The sequence below is a fragment of the Lutra lutra genome, chromosome 13 (assembly GCF_902655055.1).
Source record: "Lutra lutra chromosome 13, mLutLut1.2, whole genome shotgun sequence".
Taxonomy (NCBI): Eukaryota; Metazoa; Chordata; class Mammalia; order Carnivora; family Mustelidae; genus Lutra; species Lutra lutra.
In genome coordinates, this window is record NC_062290.1 from 47,491,304 (window position 1) to 47,516,556 (window position 25,253).

Here is a 25,253-nt window from a genome sequence, read left to right on the forward strand (position 1 = left end):
ATTCTGGAGGCAAGGATAATACTTAAAGAAAATAAAACATGGTTGAGAAACCCATGCTCCAAACCCAAGTAGAAAGTGTAGAAAGGAAAGCAAAAAGAGAAGTAGAAAGTAAGGGAAACGTTCAGAAATCGAAAACTCCTATGTCCCCTACTTAAGCCTCATGCACAAGACAAGATGTTCAGAGAACTAGAGCCGCGGGTCCCAGACGTGCCCACCCCAGCCAGGCCAACAGCATCTGTAGGATCCCCCATGGCCCTGCCCTGCTCCTTCTTGGTGGCCCTGGTGGTGCTCAGCTGCCACTCCCTCGGCTCTTTGGGATGTGACCTGCCTCAGGACCACGACCTGCTGCACTGGAGGGCCTTGATGCTCCTGCAACAAATGAAGAGACTGTCTGCTAGCTCCTGTGACAAGTACACAAATGACTTTGGCTTCCCCCAGGAGGTGTTTGACGGCAAGCAGCTGCAGAAGGCTCAAGCCCTCTCTGTCATCCATGTGACGAACCAGAAGACCTTCCACCTCTTCTGCACAGAGGCCTCACCTGCTCCTTGGAACACGACCCTCCTGGGGGAATTGTGCTCGGGACTTTCTGATCAGCTGGGCCACCTGGAAGCCTGTCCCCTGCAGGAGGCAGGAGTAGGAGAGATGCCCCTCATGAATGGGGACTCCATCCTGAGGAACTACTTCCAGAGAATCTTCCTCTATCTACAAGAGAAGCAATACAGCCCTTGTGCCTGGGAGATGGTCCGAGCAGAGATCATGAAACCCTTGTATGCATCAACAGCCTTGCATAAGAGATTGCAGAGCAGGAAGTGACACCCCTTTCAACATGGAAATGATTCCCTCTGACTGATAACATCACACATTCCAGAGTCTGCCGTGTCAGAGACTCTTAATTCTGTGGTCGCGAAGACATGAACACAGACAGTTTGTCAAGTGTTTTCAGAACATGTCAAATCTACAAGCAGTAGTTGCTTACAGATGACCTTGCTCGTGTCTATTTATCTATTTAAATATTTATTTATGTAAATATTGATAAGATTCAGTTTTTCATATAATATGATGTGCACCTTTACATAGCATCATATATAAAATATATTTATAATATGTAATCAGTTTATCATTTTCTTCTTTATGGAACTTAAGGACAAAAGGGTTTTCAAAGAGGAACACCAGGTCTGATTGTGTAACTTCGTTGGAAATTGGACAGAGAATGCATTTACCATCATACTGCATTAACACTGGAAATAACAACTGACTTTCTCTAAGACACTTGCACGTTGACCTTAGGCTATAGGACATAATAAATACAGATCCTGATGTCTACATCTTTGGTTGTAGGGATATATAAATATGGTTGCTGTAGGGATGGAATCTATAAACAATCCTCCTACCTAGTGTCCTAATGAAGAAGGAAAGGACGTGACTTCTCTCACCTGCTGCCTGAACAGAGAGGTAGAAGTACACAGGAAGTGCACACAGAAAAGCTGTGGACCCCTCAACAGGTCACTGGCAGACATAGAGGCACGTATGTCCAGTGTGGGGGGGAGGTGAGCTGGCATTTGACAAGAAACGCCATGGCTGAGGTCCACATCTAGCAGGCAAAGCCAGAAATAGAGGTGGTCACGCAGGGAGACTGTGTCGTGTGAGAAACAGACATAAACTTGATTCTGAGGCTCTTCAACCTTGAAGGGACGGGAGAGAAGAGCCACAAAGGAGACAGTGGGCTCTTGGCCATACAGCACAGGGATAAGAGAGGATGCTGGTGAGTGTCTTTAAGGAAGTAAATGTGCTTCGAAGACCATCAGTGGATTCCTGGAAGGTGTGGATTGAAACTGCCTGCGATGTCAGAAACACAGATGCCTTTGCTGACCTTCCTGACAGTCGGTTTGGTAGAATGCATAAGCAGAGACTACGCTGGAGCAGGTGGGAGCATGAATAAGAGAAGTCAGTGCATCTGATGTGGAGAAGAATATTGCATGGGATCTGGGAATAATGTGGGTTAGTTTTTCTGTGCATAGTTTACCCTTTTATGCCATATGATTTTTTCTCAGTGATTTCATGGACAGTGGATCAGCAACTCTTGATCTCAGGGTTGTGAGTTCTGTCCCCACAGTGGGAGTAGAGATTACTTAGAAATAAAATATTAAAAAGAAACCAAAATAAGGGGCACCTGAGTGGCTTAGTGGGTAAATGTCAGACTCTTCATTTTGGCTGAAGTCATAATCTCATGGTTGTGAGATCAATCCCCAGGTCCAGCTCCCCACTCAGCAGAAAGTCTGCTTGAAATTCTCCGCCCCATGCATTCCATTCAAATAAATAAATAAATCTTTTTAAAAAATAATAAAAAGAAAAGCCTACAAGTAAATAAGGCACATGTATTTCCTAATGTATTGAAACTTAGTCTCACAGGGACACAGACCTAAATATGGTACTAAAGTTTATTTTATTTATTCTTTTAAGATTTTATATAATTTATAACAATAATATATATTTCTATAATATATTTACATATTATAAATTATAGTATTATTTATAATAGCATAGTATACCAATAATTATATAATATTATATACAATATATTTTAATATTTTATATATTTTTTTAAGATTTTAAGATTTTATATATTTATCTGTCAGAGAGAGAGAGAGAGAGCACAAGCAGGGGGAGTAACAGGCAGAACTGTTGACTGGCCCCTGGCTGAATTAAGTCAAAGAATAATAAGCCCTCATTTTTATTGTAACAGTTTGGGAACATGGACCAGTAAAGAGCTGGTCATGCTTTTATAGACAAGAGCTAGAAAAGGAGACTGTGCATAATAAAACTCTAAGCTTGAGTCATAGATCTGGGGAGCTGTCAACTGATATATATCGATCTCATTCTGATACTGCTCCTTATTTAAACTATTCCTTCCATCATATCAACAAAGGAAAGATGGAATTATGTCCAGGCAAGCCAAGGCTTAGGAAGCACCGTGAACTAGCACACATGTTTACAGGCACATCCATCCTAAGTGAGGCAATGCTTAGTATAGGAGAACATACTGTCAAGAGAATGGGCTGGAGAATGGGGGATGTAGTCAATGCCACTTGGCTATGTAGAAGGTCAATAAATAACCTTGGTTGAAACATGTGTGAGCACTGGGATAATCTGGGTTAGCTGGTCTAGAAGCCATTCTGTGTCATTCATACATGTGGGCCTCTGTGTGTGTGTGTGTGTGTGTGTGTGTGTGTGTGCCTGTGTGTGTGTGTATGTGTTTGCCAGAACTGGACGAAAGCTATTGAAGTAAAGCAGCAAAGATCCTAGTGCCTTCAAGGAAATAGTGTATAAAAAAGCACTTAGAATACTAAAACTTGGTCAGCTTTATTTATGTTTGGATATGTTGTGTGGTCCCTTTTTTCTGCCTTCGAAAAACCTTATTCTCTTACGGCTTGAAGCGATGGCACTCTGTTCAGAAAATGGCTTGGAGAAGCCTCTGTAGAACTCCACTGTTGGTTGTGAATGCTTAAAATCAAGTTGAAATACTGCAGTCTTAAAAACTTTTGATGACGTAATGCGCAAAACAATGCAAATCTGAAATACGTTGAGATCAAAATATTTCTGCTCAGATTATTTGATGATGTATATACATCAAGTTTTCCATGCTATTTTTCATTTTTGGTTTGTTGTCCTTTTAAAGGGAAAATTTCATAAAGCTCCTGCCTCAAAGCTATTTTCCTAGAATGTAGTCAAACAGGAATTTTTAATTTGAACCACTAGAGGGCAGAATAACATCAGCCACTAGAATGGTTTGCTCATAGTTTCAACATTGTGAAATAAAGTTAACTCTAGGTATTCATATGCACCATTAACATAGCACCATGTTCTGCTTATCCTTAAAGAAGACAGCTAAAACTTTTTTCTTTCTTTCTTCCTTCCTTTCTTTCTTTCTTTCTTTCTCTCTTTCTTTTTTAACAGCACTAAGCCATTCTGATATGATTCTTAGCAAAGAGACACCAGAGAACAAAGTTGTTAAAATCGGGATGGGAAAAAAATCCCCAAATTCCCTTAAAAACCAATTATATTGGATGGTGTGATGTATTCAGATTAGATAGTAAATAACTACACAGAACTGGTATTAGCCTGACATCACCATTTTAAAGCCTGATTTTCCCCTTTATTTTGTATTATGTATTTATTCTAGATTCCCATAAATATGTTTGCTTAGTAAATGATAGAATATTTTTATACACATTGTTTATAAGCTAGTTATCACAATCAGTAATGTGGTCATTAGATTTTCTATGGAAAATCTAAATTTTCTATATGTGTAATCTATGTGTAACATAGATTTTCTATACAACATATGAAAATTAATAAACAGAAACCTTACCAAAATGGAGTTGGGAAGTTGGACACAGGGAACTCTCATGCCTTGCCACTGCTACCACTCAAAGTCAATTGCAAATCCCAGAGGAAGAGATGGACCTTGCAATCGAATACTAATTTACTATTCCAGCAGGAGGAAGTTTTCTTCCTCCCTTGGCAAAAGCCCAGTCAAAGAGAGATAAATCACAATTCATCCAATGATAAACCACTATACTTTGCATCCCTAGTTTTTTCCCAATGGACTTTTTGTTTATAACAGCTCTACCCACCCCCCCACCCCCAAAACCTTCCACCACTTTTCTCTTTAAAAGTACATTCTGGGGGAGGAGTCAAGATGGCGGAGAAGTAGCAGGCTGAGACTACTTCAGGTAGCAGGAGATCAGCTAGAGAGCTTATCTAAAGATTGCAAACACCTACAAATCCAACGGGACATCAAAGAGAAGAAGAACAGCAATTCTAGAAACAGAAAATCAACCACTTTCTGCAAGGTAGGACTGGCGGAGAAGTGAATCCAAAGCAACGGGAAGAGAGACCACAGGGGGAGGGGCCGGCTCCCGGCAAGCGGTGGAGCAACGGAGCACAAAATCGGGACTTTTAAAAGTCTGTTCCGCTGAGGGACATCGCTCCAGAGGCTTAACTGGGGTGAAGCCCACGCAGGGTCAGCGTGGCCTCAGGTCCCGCAGGGTCACAGAAGGATCAGAGGTGTCTGAGTGTCGCAGAGCTTACAGGTATTAGAACGGGGAAGCCGGCTACAGAGACAGAGCCGAGGAGTGAGCTCTCAGCTCGGGGTTACCTTGAACCGGTCGCAGGCTCCGTGAGCTCAGAGTGCGGCCGGAGGCCAGGGAGACAGGAGTAATTGGGCGCTGTTATCTGAGGGTGCACTGAGGAGTGGGGCCCCAGGCTCTCGGCTCCTCCGGGCCGGAGACAGGGAGGCCGCCATCTTCATTCCCGTCCTCCGAACTCTATGGAAAGCGCTCAGGGAACAAAAGCTCCTAAAAGCAAACCCGAGCAGAATACTCAGCCCGGCCCCTAGTAAGGGCGGTGCAATTCCGCCTGGGGCAAAGACACTTGAGAATCACTACAATAGGCCCCTCCCCTAGAAGATCAACAAGAAACCCAGCCAGGACCAAGTTCACCTAGGTCCTGCACTAGGTGTGCAGTTTCCAGACCAAGGAGAGCAGCGGAATTCCAGAGGAGGAGAAAGCAAAGCATGGAACTCATGGCTTTCTCCCTATGATTCTTTAGCCTTGCAGTTAATTTAATTTTTTTTTCTTTTTCAATTATTTTTTCTCTTCTTCTGCCAATTTTTTTTAACTTTTACCCTTTTCTTTTTGAACGTTTTTAAACTAGTTTATCTAATATATATTTTTTTTCTTTTTTATATTTTTTCTTTATTCTTTTTTTTTTTTTTTTTTTCTAAACCTCTTTTTATCCCCTTTCTCCCCCCTCACGATTTGGGATCTCTTCTGATTTGGTTAAAGCATTTTTCCTGGAGTTGTTGCCACCCTTGTATTATTTTACTTGCTCCTTCATATACTCATCTGGACAAGATGACAAGGCGGAAAAATTCACCACAAAAAAAAGAACAAGAGGCAGTACCAAAGGCTAGGGACCTAATCAATACAGACATTGGTAATATGTCAGATATAGAGTTCAGAATGACGATTCTCAAGGTTCTAGCCGGGCTTGAAAAAGGCATGGAAGATAAACCCTCTTGGGAGATATAAAAGCCCTTTCTGGAGAAATAAAAGAACTAAAATCTAACCAAGTTGAAATCAAAAAAGCTATTAATGAGGTGCAATCAAAAATGGAGACTCTCACTGCTAGGATAAATGAGGCAGAAGAAAGAATTAGTGATACAGAAGACCAAATGACAGAGAATAAAGAAGCTGAGCAAAAGAGGGACAAACAGCTACTGGACCACGAGGGGAGAATTCAAGAGATAAGTGACACCATAAGAGGAAAAACATTAGAATAATTGGGATTCCAGAAGAAGAAGAAAGAGAGAGGGGAGCAGAAGGTATATTGGAGAGAATTATTGGAGAGAATTTCCCCAATATGGCAAAGGGAACGAGCATCAAAATCCAGGAGGTGCAGAGAACCCCCCTCAAAATCAATAAGAATAGGTCCACATCCCGTCACCTAATAGTAAAATTTATAAGTCTTAGCAACAAAGAGAAAATCCTGAAAGCAACCCGGGAAAAGAAGTCTGTAAAATACAATGGTAAAAATATTAGATTGGCAGCAGACTTATCCACAGAGACCTGGCAGGCCAGAAGGAACTGGCATGATATATTCAGCGCACTAAACGAGAAAAACATGCAGCCAAAAATACTATATCCAGCTAGGCTATCATTGAAAATAGAAGGAGAGATTAAAAGCTTCCAGGACAAACAAAAACTTAAAGAATTTGCAAACACCAAACCAGCTCTACAGGAAATATTGAAAGGGGTCCCCTAAGCAAAGAGAGACCCTAAAAGTAGTAGATCAGAAAGAAACAGAGACAATATACAATAACAGTCACCTTACAGGCAATACAATGGCACTAAATTCATATCTCTCAATACTTACCCTGAATGTGAATGGGCTAAATGCCCCAATCAAAAGACACAGGGTATAGGAATGGATAAAAAAAAAAAAAACCATCTATATGTTGCCTACAAGAAACTCATGTTAAACCCAAAGACACCTCCAGATTTAAAGTGAGGGGGTGGAAAACAATTTACCATGCTAATGGACATCAGAAGAAAGCAGGAGTGGCAATCCTTATATCAGACCAATTAGATTTTAAGCCAAAGACTATAATAAGAGATGAGGAAGGACACTGTATCATACTCAAAGGAACGTCCAACAAGAAGATCTAACAATTTTAAATATCTATGCCCCTAACATGGGAGCAGCCAACTATATAAACCAATTAATAACAAAATCAAAGAAACACATCAACAATAAAACAATAATAGTAGGGGACTTTAACACTCCCCTCACTGAAATGGACAGATCATCCAAGCAAAAGATCAACAAGGAAATAAAGGCCTTAAATGACACACTGGACCAGATGGACATCACAGATATATTCAGAACATTTCATCCCAAAGCAAAAGAATACACATTCTTCTCTAGTGCACATGGAACATTCTCCAGAATAGATCATATCCTCGGTCCTAAATCAGGTGTCAACCAGTATCAAAAGATTGGGATCATTCCCTGCACATTTTCAGACCACAATGCTCTGAAGCTAGAAATCAATCAGAGAGGAAATTTGGAAAGAACCCAAATACATGGAGACTAAACAGCATCCTTCTAAAGAATGAATGGGTCAACCAGGAAATTAAAGAAGAATTAAAAAAATTCATGGAAACAAATGATAATGAAAACACAATGGTTCAAAATCTGTGGGACACAACAAAGGCGGTCCTGAGAGGAAAATATATAGCGGTACAAGCCTTTCTCAAGAAACAAGAAAGGTCTCAGGTACACAACCTAACCCTACACCTAAAGGAGCTGGAGAAAGAACAAGAAAGAAACCCTAAACCCAGCAGGAGAAGAGAAATCATAAAGATCAGAGCAGAAATCAATGAAATAGAAACCAAAAAAACAATAGAACAAATCAACGAAACTAGGAGCTGGTTCTTTGAAAGAATTAATAAGATTGATAAACCCCTGGCCAGACTTATCAAAAAGAAAAGAGAAAGGACTCAAATAAATAAAATCATGAATGAAAGAGGAGTGATCACAATGAACACCAAAGAAATACAGACAATTATAAGAACATAGTATGAGCAACTCTACGCCAACAAATTTGACAATCTGGAAGAAATGGATGCATTCCTAGAGACATATAAACTACCACAACTGAACCAGGAAGAAATAGAAAGCCTGAACAGACCCATAACCAGTAAGGAGATTGAAACAGTCATCAAAAATCTCCAATCAAACAAAAGCCCAGGGCCAGATGGCTTCCCAGGGGAATTCTACCAAACCTTTAAAGAAGAACTAATTCCTATTCTCCTGAAACCGTTCCAAAAAATAGAAATGGAAGGAAAACTTCCAAACTCATTTTATGAGGCCAGCATCACCTTGATCCCAAAACCAGACAACGATCCCATCAAAAAAGAGAACTACAGACCAATATCCTTGATGAACACAGATGCAAAAATTCTCACCAAAATACTAGCCAATAGGATTCAACAGTACATTAAAAGGATTATTCACCACGACCAAGTGGGATTTATTCCAGGGCTGCAAGTTTGGTTCAACATGCGCAAATCAATCAATGTGATACAATACATTAATAAAAGAAAGAACAAGAACCATATGATACTCTCAATAGATGCTGAAAAAGCATTTGACAAAGTACAGCATCCCTTCCTGATCAAAACTCTTCAAAGTGTAGGGATAGACGGCACATACCTCAATATTATCAAAGCCATCTATGAAAAACCCACCGCAAATATCATTCTCAATGGAGAAAAACTGAAAGCTTTCCCGCTACGGTCAGGAACATGGCAGGGATGTCCATTATCACCACTGCTATTCAACATAGTAGTAGAAGTCCTAGCCTCAGCAATCAGACAACAAAAGGAAATTAAAGGCATCCAAATCGGCAAAGAAGAAGTCAAACTATCACTCTTTGCAGATGATATGATACTATATGTGGAAAAGTCTCCACTCCAAAACTGCTAGAACTTGTACAGGAATTCAGTAAAGTGTAAGAATATAAAATCAATACACAGAAATCAGTTGCATTTCTCTACACCAACAATAAGATAGAAGAAAGAGAAATTAAGGAGTCAATCCCATTTACATTTGCACCCAAAACTATAAGATACCTAGGAATAAACCTAAGCAAAGAGGCTAAGAATCTATACTCAGAAAACTATAAAGTACTCATGAAAGAAATTGAGGAAGACACAAAGAAATGGAAAAATGTTCCATGCTCCTGGATTGGAAGAATAAATATTGTGAAAATGTCTATGCTACCTAAAGCAATCTACACATTTAATGCAATTCCTACCAAAATACCATCCATTTTTTTCAAGGAAATGGAACAAGTAATCCTAAAATTTATATGGAACCAGAAAAGACCTCGAATAGCCAAAGGAGTATTGAAAAAGAAAGCCAATGTTGGTGGCATCACAATTCTGGACTTCAAGCTCTATTACAAAGCTGTCATCATCAAGACAGCATGGTACTGGCCCAAAAACAGACACATAGATCAATGGAAGAGAATAGAGAGTCCAGAAATAGACCCTCAACTCTATGGTCAACTCATCTTTGACAAAGCAGGAAAGAATGTCCAGTGGAAAAAAGACAGCCTCTTCAATAAATGGTGTTAGGAAAATTGGACAGCCACATGCAGAAAAATGAAATTGGATCATTTCCTTACACCACACATGAAAATAGACTCAAACTGGATGAAGGACCTCAATGTGAGAAAGGAATCCATCAAAATCCTTGAGGAGAACACAGGCAGCAACCTCTTCAACCTCAGCCGCAGCAACATCTTCCTAGGAACATCGCCAAAGGCAAGGGAAGCAAGGGCAAAAATGAACTATTGGGATTTCATCAAGATCAAAAGCTTTTGCACAGCAAAGGAAACAGTTAACAAAACCAAAAGACAACTGACAGAATGGGGGAAGATATTTGCAAACAACATATCAGATAAAGGGCTAGTGTCCAAAATCTATAAAGAACTTAGCAAACTTGGGGCGCCTGGGTGGCTCAGTGGGTTAAGCCGCTGCCTTCGGCTCAGGTCATGATCTCGGAGTCCTGGGATCGAGACCCGCATCGGGCTCTCTGCTCAGCAGGGAGCCTGCTTCCTCCTCTCTCTCTGCCTGCCTCTCTGCCTACTTCTGATCTCTCTCTGTGTCAAATAAATAAAATCTTTAAAAAAAAAAAAAAAGAACTTAGCAAACTCAACACCCAAATAACAAATAATCCAATCAAGAAATGGCAGAGGACATGAACAGACATTTCTGCAAAGAAGACATCCAGATGGCCAACAGACACATGAAAAAGTGCTCCACATCACTCAGCATCAGGGAAATACAAATCAAAAGCACAATGAGATATCACCTCACACCAGTCAGAATGGCTAAAATTAACAAGTCAGGAAATGACAGATGCTGGCGAGGATGCGGAGAAAGGGGAACCCTCCTACACTGTTGGTGGGAATGTAAACTGGTGCAACCACTGTGGAAAACAGCATGGAGGTTCCTCAAAATGTTGAAAATAGAACTACCCTATGACCCAGCAATTACACTACTGGGTATTTACCCTAAAGATACAAACGTAGTGATCCGAAGGGGCACGTGTACCCGAATGTTTATAGCAGCAATGTCTACAATAGCCAAACTATGGAAAGAACCTAGATGTCCATCAACAGATGAATGGATAAAGAAGATGTGGTATATAATCGCAATGGAATACTATGCAGCCATCAAAAGAAATGAAATCTTGCCATTTGTGATGACATGGATGGAACTAGAGGGTATCATGCTTAGCAAAATAAGTCAGTCAGAGAAAAACAACTATCATATGATCTCCCTGATATGAGGGAGAGGAGATGCAACATGGGGGGTTAAGGGAGTAGGAGAAGAGTAAATGAAACAAGATGGGATTGGGAGGGAGACAAACCATAAGTGACTCTTAATCTCACAAAACAAACTGAGGGTTGATGGGGGTAGGGGGGTTAGGAGAGGGGGGTGGGGTTATGGACATTGGGGAGGGTATGTGCTATGGTGAGTGCTGTGAAGTGTGTAAACCTGGCGATTCACAGACCTGTACCCCTGGGGATAAAAATATATGTTTATAAAAAATAAAATTTTAAAAATAAAGTACATTTTTTTTGAAAGATTTTATTTATTTGAGAGAGAGAGAGAGAGTGTGTGCATGGGCGCGAGCGAATGAGAGAGTGAGCACGAGCACGGGCAGAGGGAGAGGGAGAAGCAGACTCCCCAATGAGCAGTAAGCCCAACTCAGGGCTCAATTCCAAGACTCGAGATCATGACCTGAGCTGAAGGAAGATGCTTAACCTATTGAGCCACCCAGATGCCCCTACATTCCTTCTTTTTATTCCAAATTTGCCTACTGTTTTGTATACCTTGCTGTGCCTGATTGCAATTTTGTGGTATTCCTGAGTAAAGCTAACTATTGTTGGTAAATAACTGGCAGTTTTATTTTTTTAAGGTTAACAAACTACTGGGAGAAATTCAAAACATTCTATTCATCAGTATTTAACATGAACCTGGACGCAGGCTTTATGTAAATGAATTTAATGGCTGTATAGTATTCTATAACATACTATAACATTCTATAACATATAATATAAAATTCTATGCCCACTGTTTACTTACCTAATCTTTTATAAGAGCACATTAACTTGGCTGCAATTATCTTTTATAAAAATAATGCTGCAATAAATAAATTTGGGCACACATTTAGGCAGGTGTATGAACAGTCTTTCTGTAATATAAATATCCAGAAATGCATTTGCATTTAAAAATTTTGGTAGATTGGGGCACCTGGGTGGCTCAGTCATTAAGCATCAGCCTTCAGCTCAAGTTGTGATCCCAGGGTCCTGGGATGGAGCCCCACATTTGTCTCCTTGCTCAGCAGAAAGTCTGTTTCTCCCTCTCCCACTCCCCCTGCTTGTGTTCCCTCTCTCACCGTGTCTCTCTCTGCCAAATAAATAAATAAAATCTTTAAAAAAATTTTTGGTCAATTTTACCAAAGTAACCACCTATATTTAAAAATTTAACACTTCTACTATGTATAGATGTGTGCTCTTAACCCAGCTATCTCCAAACCATCTTGTTGTTTATCAGATTTTACATTTATATAAATGATCACTAGGAAGGCTATATATGTATATTATCTACTTGTAGCTATGTCTGCTTTTGTAAATTGCTTCTGTATTTCTTTTTTTTTTTAGGATTTTATTTATTTATTTGACAGAGAGATACAGACAGAGAGAGAACACAAGGAGGCAAAGCAGCAGGCAGAGGGAGAGGGAGAAGCAGGCTCCCCGCTGAGCTGAGAGCCTGATGTGGGGCTCGATCCCAGGACCCTGGGATCATGAGCTGAGCCGAAGGCAGAGGCTTTAACCCACTGAGCCACCCAGGCACCCCGGCTTCTGTATTTCTTGCTGATATTGCTATTGTATTTTTAAACTTTTTTGAGTTTTTTATATTAATAATATTAATATCAATTATATATTTTATATTAATAATTAAATTAAATTAAATTAATAATATTAATATCAATTATACATTTTTTCTATATGTCATAGATTTATATATGACATACATTTTTATGTCTTTTTATTCTCTTGATAGTTCTTTACTGGACAGACTTTTTAAAAAAATTTACATATTGGGCACATTGATGGTGTAGTGGGTTAAGCTACCAGCTCTTGGTTTCAGCTCAGGTCTGATCTCAGAGTGGTGAGCACAGTTGGTGTTTTTTTGTTTTTGTTTTGCTTATTTTTAATATGTTAGGCATTCGTTGCACACAACAATCTGAGAGAGATGCTTTAGGGAAGAAATCTTTCCTCTGGAACCTTGCGCTCTACCCCACATATGTATAATGCCACATGTGGTTTCTGATGTCTAACCCCTCAGATATGGGCCAAGTGTTCCAAGAAACTTTTTGCCCAGAACTTAGAGATGGATTGTTGGTGAAATTTCTAACATCCTTTCTACATAGGACCCTCCTGTGTGTGTCTTCCGGTACAGTTTCCCTGTGGAGGGCTACAGCTGAAACCCTGAAATGTCCAAACAACTCTCTTTGCTCTTCTAATGTCAACCAGTAGTAGAAATCTACTTAGCCAGAGGGATTTTGAAGACATTTTTGTTTCGGCTCCTGAGCCCTGTCCCACCCACAGAGAGTGCATCCTCATTTTCTTCCCCGTCTAGTGGGCACAATTAGGTCCTTCAAGGTATTTCTCATGTAACCCCATAATTTGCCCTGGAAATATGCTTATTTCCTTCCCAGTTTCATTGAGTCTCTTTCTCTTCCATTCAAACCTTCCTCCCAAGGACTGACACTAGATTAGGAGCTGTTACTGAAATAAGTCCGCTATACTGAATAATATACCAGCTAAAAATTCCACTTTTAATGCTCTCAAATTAACTCCATTTTGATCATAAATATTTTTATAATTTTTAATTAACATATAATGCATTATTAGCCCCAAGGGTACAGGTCTGTGAATCGCCAGGTTTACACACTTCACAGCACTCACCATAGCACATACCTTCCCCAATGTCTATAACCCCACCACCCTCTCCCTACCCCTCTGCCCCTGGCAACCCTCAGTTTGTTTTGTGAGATTAAGAGTCTCTTATGGTTTGCCTGATCATAAATATTTTTATCCACATTGATAACTACTTTGTTCATCTGATAAGAACCCACATGAATTACTGTTATTTGGAATAATTAAATTTTCTCTTAGGGAAATACCTTATTACCGATAAGGCTTATGTTGAAACTTGGAATAAGTTTCACTAGAACAGTGTGCACTTAGCTGTCTTAGGTAGAAAAAGTCACATGATTTATAGGTCAATGGCAACACTGTTCTTTGTTCTCCTTGAACCTTGCTTCACCCTTCTCAAGAGGTACACATCTTCACCTTCAATGACTAAAACTTGTCTGAACAGGTTTCTAAGAAGATGGATTCTTCTTACATTGAAGGTAAAACCATGGGACCATTTTTGCGTTATGATCACTTCCCTGCATCTTTGTAATGTGACTCTGGCTACTAGTCTCCAGATACTACATGCTGGCTATCTTCTGCTTACTCATAATGTTTCAAGTACACAAGCCAAAGAAATAAAGAAATTTGTCATATAATCTCTACTGATAGCAGGTGTAAAAACTGATTCAACATCCACCCAACTTTGGACAATAACAAGACAAGTGGTCTTTCCAACAGAACAATGGGAGGAATGTTACACTTTATACAACTATAAAAGTGAGCCATTTACACTATTTACATGAATTGTTTTATATTTTTCTATTACTTTTTTTTTTTTAACTGAACCCGAAATAGGAAACATTCAAGTTGTTGTCAGTGGTTTCTATATTAATTGGCAGTTGAAAGCATGACTAACCATCAACAGCAGACAGGGACCAAAGGCCCATGAAGAGTGGGTTCAGGAAAGGATTTTCTCAGATGAGTAGAACAATTAGTTAGAAGAAGGGATCCAACCAGCACTTCTGATCTATATATTATGTTATTGTCTTATTGTATCTTTACCATACAAGGATAAAAACCAACCTTTCATTAGAGAATGAAAGACACTTTACTTTTTAGTGCAAGACATAGCTTATCCAAACTGTCCATCCAGGAAAAGTAGAGAAACTGAAAAACAAAAATAAGAATTAACCTCTTAGCAGGCTCATAAACAAGACTTCCTCATCTCTAGGTAGAGTGTCTTCTTACACATATAACTGACAACGATGATATGGTATTTATATATCTCTTTTTTCTTTTATTTTTTAAAGATTTTATTTATTTATTTGACAGAGAGAGAGAGAGTAAGAGAGCACAAGCAGAGGGAGCAGCAGAGTGAGAAGGAGAAGCAGATTCCCTGCTGAGCAGGGAACCTGACACGGGTCTCAATCCCAGGACCCCAGGATCATGGTCTGAACCGAAGGCAGATGCTTAACTGACTAAGGCACCTAGGCACCGTATATATCTCTTCTTTCTGTTAACACTGCATTTTAAATGTCTTTATTCATTCAGTGTTTAGATTGTCCCTTTATGTGTTCAAGAATGTGCAAGGCAAAGAGTTAAGAAGCTATTTTCCCACCCTGAAGTAGGTCATACTTTTGTTGAAAGAGAAGTGATCCAGCATAGTACAGTGTGGTTTGTGATGTGATTGGTGTTGTGCTCTGGAAGGGTAAACAGATTTAGACAAATCAGACTCTAAGGGTTTTCTGAGAAATAAAAACTTAAGGAGTCGTAAATAACAAGAATGAGATAGTAACACATATTAGGATGCTAATATGTATTTGACCAAGGCAATATGTGAGTTTGGATTTCCTATGGCCCCAAATGGAAGGTCTGTGGGGTTTGCTTTTGGAAGTTAGGTGCTGAGAAAGCAGACTCTGAGACAAAATTACCATGCAAGGAGTTTATTAGGGAGGGTTATAGGCTCAATGCATGTGAGAAGAGAAGGCCGCAGATGGAGGAAAGGAAAAGCTGAGGGGCTGGGCAGTCACAACGTGGCTTCAGGCAAAACCTGGGTGGGGGAGGGGGCTCTGAAGTGGTAATGACCTTTCAGAGGCAGAGTGAGGGGTCTGAGTCTTCATCCCCCCACATCCAATCATTGGATACAGGGGAGAAAATGGGCTACATGACTCATTTCAGCCAAAGGCAATTCTAAGAATGTCCCCCAAATCTCTGTATTTACCAAATATCTATACTTCTCAATTACTGAACCAATTTGCTGTCTCTTACCTTGGAATCCTCTATCTTTCAGAGGTTTAATTTCCTTTGTGTTCACATCATATTCCTCATCTGGACAGGTTATGGTTGCAGGTTTGATTTTATACAATCACAGGCATGAGGAACAGAACATTCCAGACAAAAATTTAGTTTGGATCATTTTCCTGAGAAGACAGTTTCTGTCATGGGATGTACCTGGAGTATCACAGTCTCTATATCCTGCTTATTTAAGAAGGAGAAGGACCACTGAATTTGCTGTTATGAAAAGGTAGTGATAGAAAAAGAAAAAACAACTTTCCTCAGCAGCTATCTCCCACCTGGGGTGGGATTGTGGGAAAATATGAGATCAGTAACCTCAAGGAGACCAGGCCTTTATCTGTTAAAAGTCTACCAAGGCTATCAAGAAATAGAGGCATGGCTTATAATGTGAAGTCTTAGAGCCAACAGCATCGGCATCATCTAGAAATTGCTAGAAATGCAAACACTTAGGCCCCATTACAGACTTATTGGATCAGAAACATTGGGGGTGAAGCCATGCCATCTCTGTTTTAACAAGCCCCCCAGATGATTCTGATACATACTGGAGGTGGGGTTTAATTTATTGCAGGTGATAAGTATCCTAAGCCAACTCTGTACAAGGAGCCATATTTATTGTTCTTTTTTAAAATTTCACAAATATCATTTTCCCTGATTCTAAAATGAATTTATATTCATGGAGAAATATTTAAAATTGAAAAAGGATAAGAGAATGAAAATTCTATCACCTAGATAGCACTATTACAAACATTTTAGTGCATTTCTTTTCAGACATTTTACATGTATTTTTATTTGTAGAACATATGATGATACTAGTTATTTTGTAAACTGCTTTTTCATTTAATAATCTATTTAGCTCAGTACATGTAGTTGTGACTAGGATAACTCAGATGACCCAGCCTGTGAGTACAAATGATCTTACCTTTACTCTGAGCCCATCTATGCACTGATAGCCGGGCATATAGTCTCTTTATTTTTTTAAACTTTTTATTTTTTTCATCTAGTCTCTATAAAGTGCTTATCTTCCCCAATATCTCCAAGTTTAGAACTCTGGTTTTAAAGTTTTAAGACAGCACATATATTTAAAAGCAAGCAATTTTTATTTTGTATTAGGCAGTGAAGACAGTTACAGAAGCAGGATGTCAACTAATAAAGCTAAATTTTGGGGAAACATTAGCAGACACAGTATCAGTTTTAGCTTCTAAATATGAGAAGCTAAATTTATGAGAATAAATATCTGCTCTTAATTTCTCTTTGGCACTTCCTCCATTCTGTTTCCCTCAATTCTCAGGAAAGAAATGTCCAGGGAGAGAAAATGTTCTTTTTTCAATTCAAGGCTGTAGACAGTGTGTGACTTGAATAAGGAAAGCCGGAGCAAATTATTATCATTCTTGTTATTATTATTTTGTAGAGATATTTCATAGTGCCTGCTGTTCAGGTTTGTGGGGTCTGGAACACAGGGCAGCCTTCTGAGTCAGGCAGATCTGGATGAGAATCTTTGTTGTGGCATTGGCTGGCTCCATGGCTTATTACGTTATTTTGAACAAACCACTTCACCTTGAAAGTCTGGTCATTCTCACATGAGAAAGGACTACAGTAACAGAAACTACTTTGCTAGGTTAATTTGACAGTTGAATAATGTGTTAAGTGAAGAATTTTGTTCTGAAAACTTCCTGGTTTAAAGAAAACAAAAATTCTACTGATCATGTGAAGCAAATGACCTGTATTTGCTTGTGTCTTTCCTCTCTCCACTTCCCTACCTCCAGGTGAACCTGAAAGTAAACAGGTCAACACCAGGGCTGAAGTGTGACAAAGATGTCCTCCTGACTGCCCAGCCTCTGCCTCCCTGTCCCTTTCCTCTAGGGCAGCAGACTCTGCTTCAGACTCAGGAGCCTGTTCAGTTCATCCTCCTCCCTTTGAAGCCAAATCCAAGGACATGAAGATACATTTCACCAAAGAGGTTATAAAGATGCCAAATAAGCACATGAAAAAATATCCAACAGCAGGAGCCATTAGGGAAATGGGAACTCAAACCACAATCAGATATCACTACACACCTATCAGAATGGTCAAAATCGAAACAGCTAACACACATTAATTAAACTGGGATGAAATATGTTTTGTTCTTCAGCAGGTTTTCACAATCAGTGATCAATTTCATCTCAAATTATTCGATGACACTAAAGCAGAACATGATGTCAAGTAGTAGAACTAGCCCCAGACATCTGGGCCATGGCTCTGGTTCTTACATTGGGCGAAAGTCACTGTGACTGTGGGAAAGCCACCAAGTCTCACTGAACGTCAGTTTCTCTGGTCCCACATTTGACCCACAATGATTTCTGAGAGCTCCTGGCTGGACGAGCTGGAATCCCTTCATCAACAGCAGCTGTGATGAGAGTGGAAACCCTCTCCCTCAGTTGGCATGGGTGCCCTTCTGTCCAGCTTTCTTCCTCCCAGCCACTCTCCTTCCCACCAAGGGAAATCTGGTGCAGTCCTGTTTCTTCTAATCTTCATCTAACACTTCCTTTTGCTAGCAAGACTCCTTCATGCATACTTCCTCTTTTTAAAAGATTTTATTTATTTATTTGAGAGAGAGAGAGAGAAAATGAGCATGAGCAGGGGGAGGGACAGAGGGAGAAGCAAACTCCCCACTGAGCAGGGAGTCCCAAACAGGGCCCATCCCAGGGCCCCAAGATTACAATCTGAGCCGAAGGCAGATGCTTAATGGACTGAGCCACTCGGGAATCCCTCCTTCATGCATATTTCTAATAACTGGCTCTTGTTGGATACACTTTAATTTATTATTTTAATTTGTAATGTTCATGTGACTAAAAATTGAAATATAAAAATAAGCTGTAAAAGCATCTTTGCCCTGTCCTCTTCCCTTAGTCTCTCTTCCCCAAAATACAGATTATCATTGTAATTTATTTCTTATATATTCCTTATTTGTTCATGTACAAGTTAGGCCAAATGTAAAATTTGTTTTACATTTTAATTTTAAATACAGCATTTTAGATACACTGTTCTGCCTCTTGCCTTTTTTTTTTTTTTTACTTTTTTTCAGTATAGCAAGAGCATCCTCATTCTTTTCTCCAGCTAAGTAGTGTTCCTTTGTGTGAACATAATTTAACTGTCTCTAATTAAAAGAGTCTGTGTAATTTCCTGTTTTGGGATATTATAAATAATGACATAATGAATAATATTGCACATAAGTCATTATACACATGTGCAAGGCTTTTTATAAGATAAATTTCAAACACAGAATTTATGGATCAAAAAACTGTAATTTTAATAGGTATCACCAAATTGCCTTTATTGTGATCTTACCAATTTCCAGTGCTCTGGGAAATTATAAGAGCATCCCTCCCCCAAATCTCCATAGAGTGTGGGCCTTCACCCATCTGTTATAAATGGCATGTTACTCACTTTTAATCTGTATTTCTTAATATTATGAGTGAGGTTGAATCTCTTCTCATGCATTTGTTTTCCCTCTGCAGTCTGCTTGTTCATGTCTTTTGGCCCTATTTCTACTGTGTTACCTGTAACAAATATTTGGTGTGTATTGATATTTTCAAATCTTACAGTGCACATTATCCCTAGTTATTTCTCATTGTGTCTACCAAGTTCTGGCAAAGAAATCATTGGAATGGATGTTCTATGTCAAGAAAAGTATTATTACACTGGGGACACATTTCATTTTATTTACCTGGTCAACTTGCATGAAAATATACCCATTTGAAGAACCAGTTATGAAATATTAATGAATCTACTTTAACTCATAAAACTTAAGATAAATCAAAGATACAAAGTGACATTACAAGTTACAGACTATTGTAGTCAGTATGCATGATCTTAAAGGACAGATAATATATATATATATATATATATATATATATATATATATATATATATTCAAGGGAGAAGAGAGTAGAAGAGGCCAAGAGCACCAACACAATTGCGAAGAAATGCTTGTTAATCATGGTGAAGGTCGAATGCGCCACTTATCTCTGTACAGACTTAGTACAGCTCCAGCTCTAGTGAATGTTTGCTTTTCATGCATCTCAGATTGTTCTGGGAAGTGTCCTCCTTTGTGGGTTTTGTTGTCTAATGCTGTCCTAACTCCGAGATTAGACTTTAGGTTTTCTGGTTACCTTTCCATAGTGTTTATGGAACACTTCCTCCCCTTTCCCCATTGTGTTGGCTGTTTGACGAAGTAACCAAAAGAACTTGTTTCATTGTATGTGTTCCTTGAGATAATTACAGACTAGTCATCCAATATGATTTTCTATTACCCTCATTATTCCATACAAAGTTTCACTCAACACAATATGTCTTCTCAATATTTAGTCAAGCTTATTAAAGTTCTTTTATTGAGAGTATTTTTTAAAGGAGTACTCTTTTAATATTTATATTAAATACATATCAGAGGTTTAGCAGCACCTATAGGGCACTCAGGGGGGATAATTAAAATCTATACAGACTACTAAATTTAAAACCTCAAGTAGAACTGTAAATTTGCACAAATGTTTGAGCAAATTAACTTTAAAATACATATGAGCCACCTTAAATTGTTTTATATCTTATATATCTTATTGAGGTAGTTGAATATCTAAGTTCCTGGTCTATAAAAGGTAATATGAAAGAGAAAAAAAATAGAAAAAGAAGGTCGTTATAAAATTATTGCATCTCAACATGGTGGGTTAAGGGGGTAGGAGAAAAGTAATGAAACGAGATGGGATTGGGAGGGAGACAAACCATGGGTGACTCTTAATCTCACAAAACAAACTGAGGGTTACTGGGAGTAGGGGCCTTGGGAGAAGGGGGGTGGGGTTATGGACATTGGGGAGGGTATGTGCTGTGGTGAGTGCTGTGAAGTGTGTAAACCTGGCGATTCACAGACCTATATCCCTGGGGATAAAAATATATTATATGTTTATAAAAAATAAAATTAAAAAAAAATCCCCCCCCAAAAAATAAAATAAAATAAAATAAAATAAAATTATTGCATCTGCAGAACACTAGAAATGGCCTATAGGTCCAACAATAAGGAAATGGTTAAATAAATGTTGGTAAATCCATTTAATTAAATGCTGTGTAGGGGCAGCTGGGTGGCTCAGTCAGGTAAGAGGCTGCCTTCAGCTCTCAGGTCATGATCCCAGAGTCCTGGGATCAAGCCCCACATTGGGCTCTCTGCTCAGTGGGGAGTCTACTCCTCCCTCTGCCTCCCCCGACTTGTGCTCATGCTCATGCTCGCCATCTCTCTCAAGTAAATAAATAAAATCTTAAAAAAAATTCTATGTAGCCATTTTTAAAAAGATACTTTAAATTTTTTTTTAATTTTTAAATTTATTTTATTTTTTTAAATAAACATATAACGTATTTTTATCCCCAGGGGTACAGGTCTGTGAATCGCCAGGTTTACACATTTCACAGGACTCATCATAGCACATACCCGCCCCAATGTCCATATGCCCACCCCCCTCTCCCATCCCCCCTCCCCCCAGCAACCCTCAGTCTGTTTTTTGAGATTGAGTCTTTTATGGTTTGTCTCCCTCCCAATCCCATCTTCTTTCATTTTTTCTTTTCCTACCCCCCAACCGCCCCACATTGCATCTCCACTTCCTCATATCAGGGAGATCATATGATAGTTGTCTTTCTCCAATTGGCTTATTTTGCTAAGCTTAATACCCTCTAGTTCCATCCCCGTTGATATTTTAAATTTTTGGAGAGAAAGAAAAGGAAAGAGAGAGAGCATGCACAGTGGGGAGAGGGAGAGAGAAGCCCAAGCAGATTCTGTGCTGAGCACAGAGCCCTACTCGGGGCTCAGGCTCACAACCCTGAAATCGGACCTGAGCTGAAACCAACAATCCAACGCTTAACCGACGGGATCACCCAGGTGCCCTGCTATGTAACCATTATAAATGATAAAATTATATGGGAAGAGATTGGGGGCAGTTGGCTGGTATGTATTCCTTAGGGTACCTGTAACTACAGTAAACTTTTACATCAATATCTTTAAATCAGTAATGCCTCTCGAATTACAAATATCCAGCTCCACATTCTAAATCCTCCTGAATATGCCTCCAGGTGGCATTCCCAATCTTATCTCCCACTATTGCTCCAAATGTCCTGTGAGGGAAAATGAATGCCAGGTAAGGTTAATGACTCACTACTGCCTTAATATAGCTAGCAGAGTGAGTGTTTGTGTGTGTGTGTGTGTGTGTGTGTGTGTGTGTTTATTGGATGCTTTCTCTCTCAGAAACATCACCCATGCCTCCTTCACCCCCTGTACCTGTCTGTGCAAGGACCAAGGATTACTTCTTCTTTATGGCCTAGATTTTATTTTAAAGAAACTATAATCTCTCTTCTGGATCCTCACAGTACCATATATCTTTTTAAAAATGCCTTTCTTGTCCTGTCTCATATATGGCTATTTTTTGGGTCACATTTACATATAATGTGATTATATACATAAATAAATATAATTAATGTACTACAGAAGGATTTACCTCTACCATGTTACTATTTATTTTTAAATTGTTCATGTTTTCCCCTTTTGGGGATTGATTATAAAAAATGATTCCATTTTATTTCCACTACTGGTTTATCAGCTATACCACTTTTTTTTTCCCAAATATTTTATTTATTTATTAGAGAGAGAAAGAGCAAGCAGTGGGGAGGGACAGAGGGAGAGTGAGAAGCAGGCTGCCACAGAGTTGGGAGTCCAATGTGGGACTCGATCCCAAGACCCTGGGATCATGACCTAAGCTAAAGACAGACGCCAACTGACTGAGCCACCCAGGTGCCCCTACCTATGCCGTTTTATTCTTATGGTAGTTTCTCTAGGGCTTAAAATATATAAATCCTTACTTAGCATATTACAATTTACTTTCAAATAATATTACACATGGCTTAAAGTTCAGTATGGAGGGTATTACAACAATATATTTCTTTTTCCTTCCTCTCATCCTTTGTTGTCATACATTTTCATATGTTTTAAACCCAACAAATATTTATACTATATTTATTTTAAATAGTCAGTTACATTTCGAAGAGATTTTTAAGATGAGAAAGTATTTCATTTATATTGACTCATTATCATGTATTTAACCACATAGTTACCCTTTCTGGTCTTGTTCAATCCTTTTGGTAGATCTAAATTTCTATTTGGTATCATTCTTCTTGAATAACTTCTTCTTCTTGACTAACTTCCTTTAATTATTCTTCTATCACAGGTCTCCTGGCAATGAATTCTCTTGGCTTTCTGTTTGTCTGAAAAAATTATTTTGTCCTCAGTTTGGGATTATATTGTTGCTGAGTACAGTATTCCAGGTGGAGATAGTTTTTCTTTCAGTACTGTAAAGATACTGTTCCACTGTCTTTTGGCTTTCATGATTTCCAAAGAGAAGACTGCTGTCATCTTAATTTTATTTTTCTGTTCATCATCAGTCTTCTTTTTCCCTGGATGTTTTAAGGTATTCTTTCTGTCATTATATTTCAGTTATTTGATGATAATGTGCCTTGGTGTGATTTTCTTCTTATACCTTCTATTAGGAGTTTCTTATGCTTCTTGAATCTGTGGTTTCATCATTTTAATTAAATTCAGAAAAGTTTCAGACCTTGTTTTTTCAACGTTTTTTATCTCCTTCTGGGACTCTAACTACAGAAATACCAGACCCATTTAGTATGATCATACAGGCAATTGATGTTCATTTAGTCTTTATCTCTTTTATTTTTTATAGTTTCCATGGTGATGTCTTCGAGCTCACTGATACTGTTTTCTGTAGAATCTTACCTGAATGTTAATCCATCTAGTATATTTATCACTTTAGGTAGTATGTTTCTCATCTCTAGAAGTCCACTTTGCTCCTTTCTGATCTCTTTCATTTTCTTCCTCATCGCGTTCATCTTTTCTCCTATCTTGTTGAGCTTATGAGATATGTTTATAAGAGGTATTCTAGCCTCCTTGTCTGCTACTTCGGTTATTTGTGTCATTTCTAGTCCTTGTTTCTTGATTATATTTTCTACTGTTTTGGGGTCCTATTGTCCTCCTTCTTTGTATGTCTGATAGCTTTTGATCGGAGTCAGAACATTGTAATTTTGACATTACTGGATCTGTGAAGTGCTTCGTATGTGGTTGGGCTTTGTTTTAGGGCATCGTTGAGTTACTCTCTTCGATTACTTTGGGGCTTGCTTTTACACCTTGCTAGCATGGATGGAGCAGACTTCATAGTCTAGGGCAATGTCATCTCACTACCAAGGGACTATCCTTATAAGGACTCTACTTGCTGGTCCCTATTCTATGAAATCTTTGCACTTTGGGTGGTGGAAACATGAACTAGTCCCAGCCCCGTGTCCACCCTGGGGATAGTTGGCCCATTCCTTCCTGAGAATTCTTTCCCTGGTCTCCAAACTCTAAGTGACATGGGCACCGGTATTCTTAAAAAAAAGTTATGTGTGTGCATGTGTGTGTGTACATGGAATTAAGTGTGTGCCTGTACGCATGTCTGTGCATGTGGAGGGTCATGAATAACATTCAGAGCCCATGAGACAGTAAAGCTTGGTGCATGGGTCCCTTTTGTTTGTGGATGGTATTAAGACAATCCACTGCAAACTTACACTACTTTAGAGAAAAACAATGGGGAAATATCATGACAGTGGGGAAAAAAAGTGCTAAGTCTTAAGCATCACTGATTAAGACAAAGTCTTTGAGCGCGCCTGAGTGGCTCAGTGGTTAAGCATGTGCCTTCAGCTCAGGTCATGATCTCAGAGTCCTGGGTTCGAGTTCCACATTGGGCTCCCTGCTCAGTGGGGAGTTTGCTTTTCCCTCTGTCTGCTGTTGCCTCTGCATGTGCTCCCTCTCTCTCTCTGACAAATAAATAAATAAAATCTTTAAAAAAAGACAATCTTTGAAGAAAATGGAATAAACTAACAGTGGCAATCTATCTGACTAGAATGGACTTGTAAGTGACTTTTAAAATTATACGCAAGCAATGAATCATGGAACACACTACAAAAACTAATGATGTAGTACTAACATAATAATAGAAAAAAATAAAATAAAATAACTGCACAAACTTACATTTTTATTCACCTTTTCCCCCCACAAATTTAACATTGTCAATCTAAAAAGTATAATGCTGTAATTAAAATTCTGATCACTTCTGTATGTTAAAAACATACCAAGAGTTCATTAGTAAGGAAGACACTTTAAATTTGGCCAAAGGATGGCAGCATAACATCAATTACTTAGAGCCTGGGATCAATTTTGCACTGTTGGCAAGGGAAATCAAAACGTTCATGGCATCTAGTGGTCTAATGACATGTGGTGAGCAACGCATTATTATTTTGACAAAATGACTTGTTCCGATAATGCATAAGATTACTAATCACTCTA

The 25,253-nt window shown here is 38.9% G+C and overlaps 1 protein-coding gene across 1 annotated transcript; it reads left to right on the forward strand.

The window, feature by feature from the left end:
* Positions 1–192: 192 nt before the first annotated feature.
* On the forward strand, positions 193–813 carry LOC125083073 (interferon alpha-1/2-like). Its single transcript, XM_047698980.1, has one exon. The coding sequence runs from the start codon at positions 250–252 to the stop codon at positions 811–813; it is 564 nt and encodes a 187-aa protein (XP_047554936.1). The 5' UTR covers positions 193–249.
* The last annotated feature ends 24,440 nt before the right edge of the window (positions 814–25,253 follow it).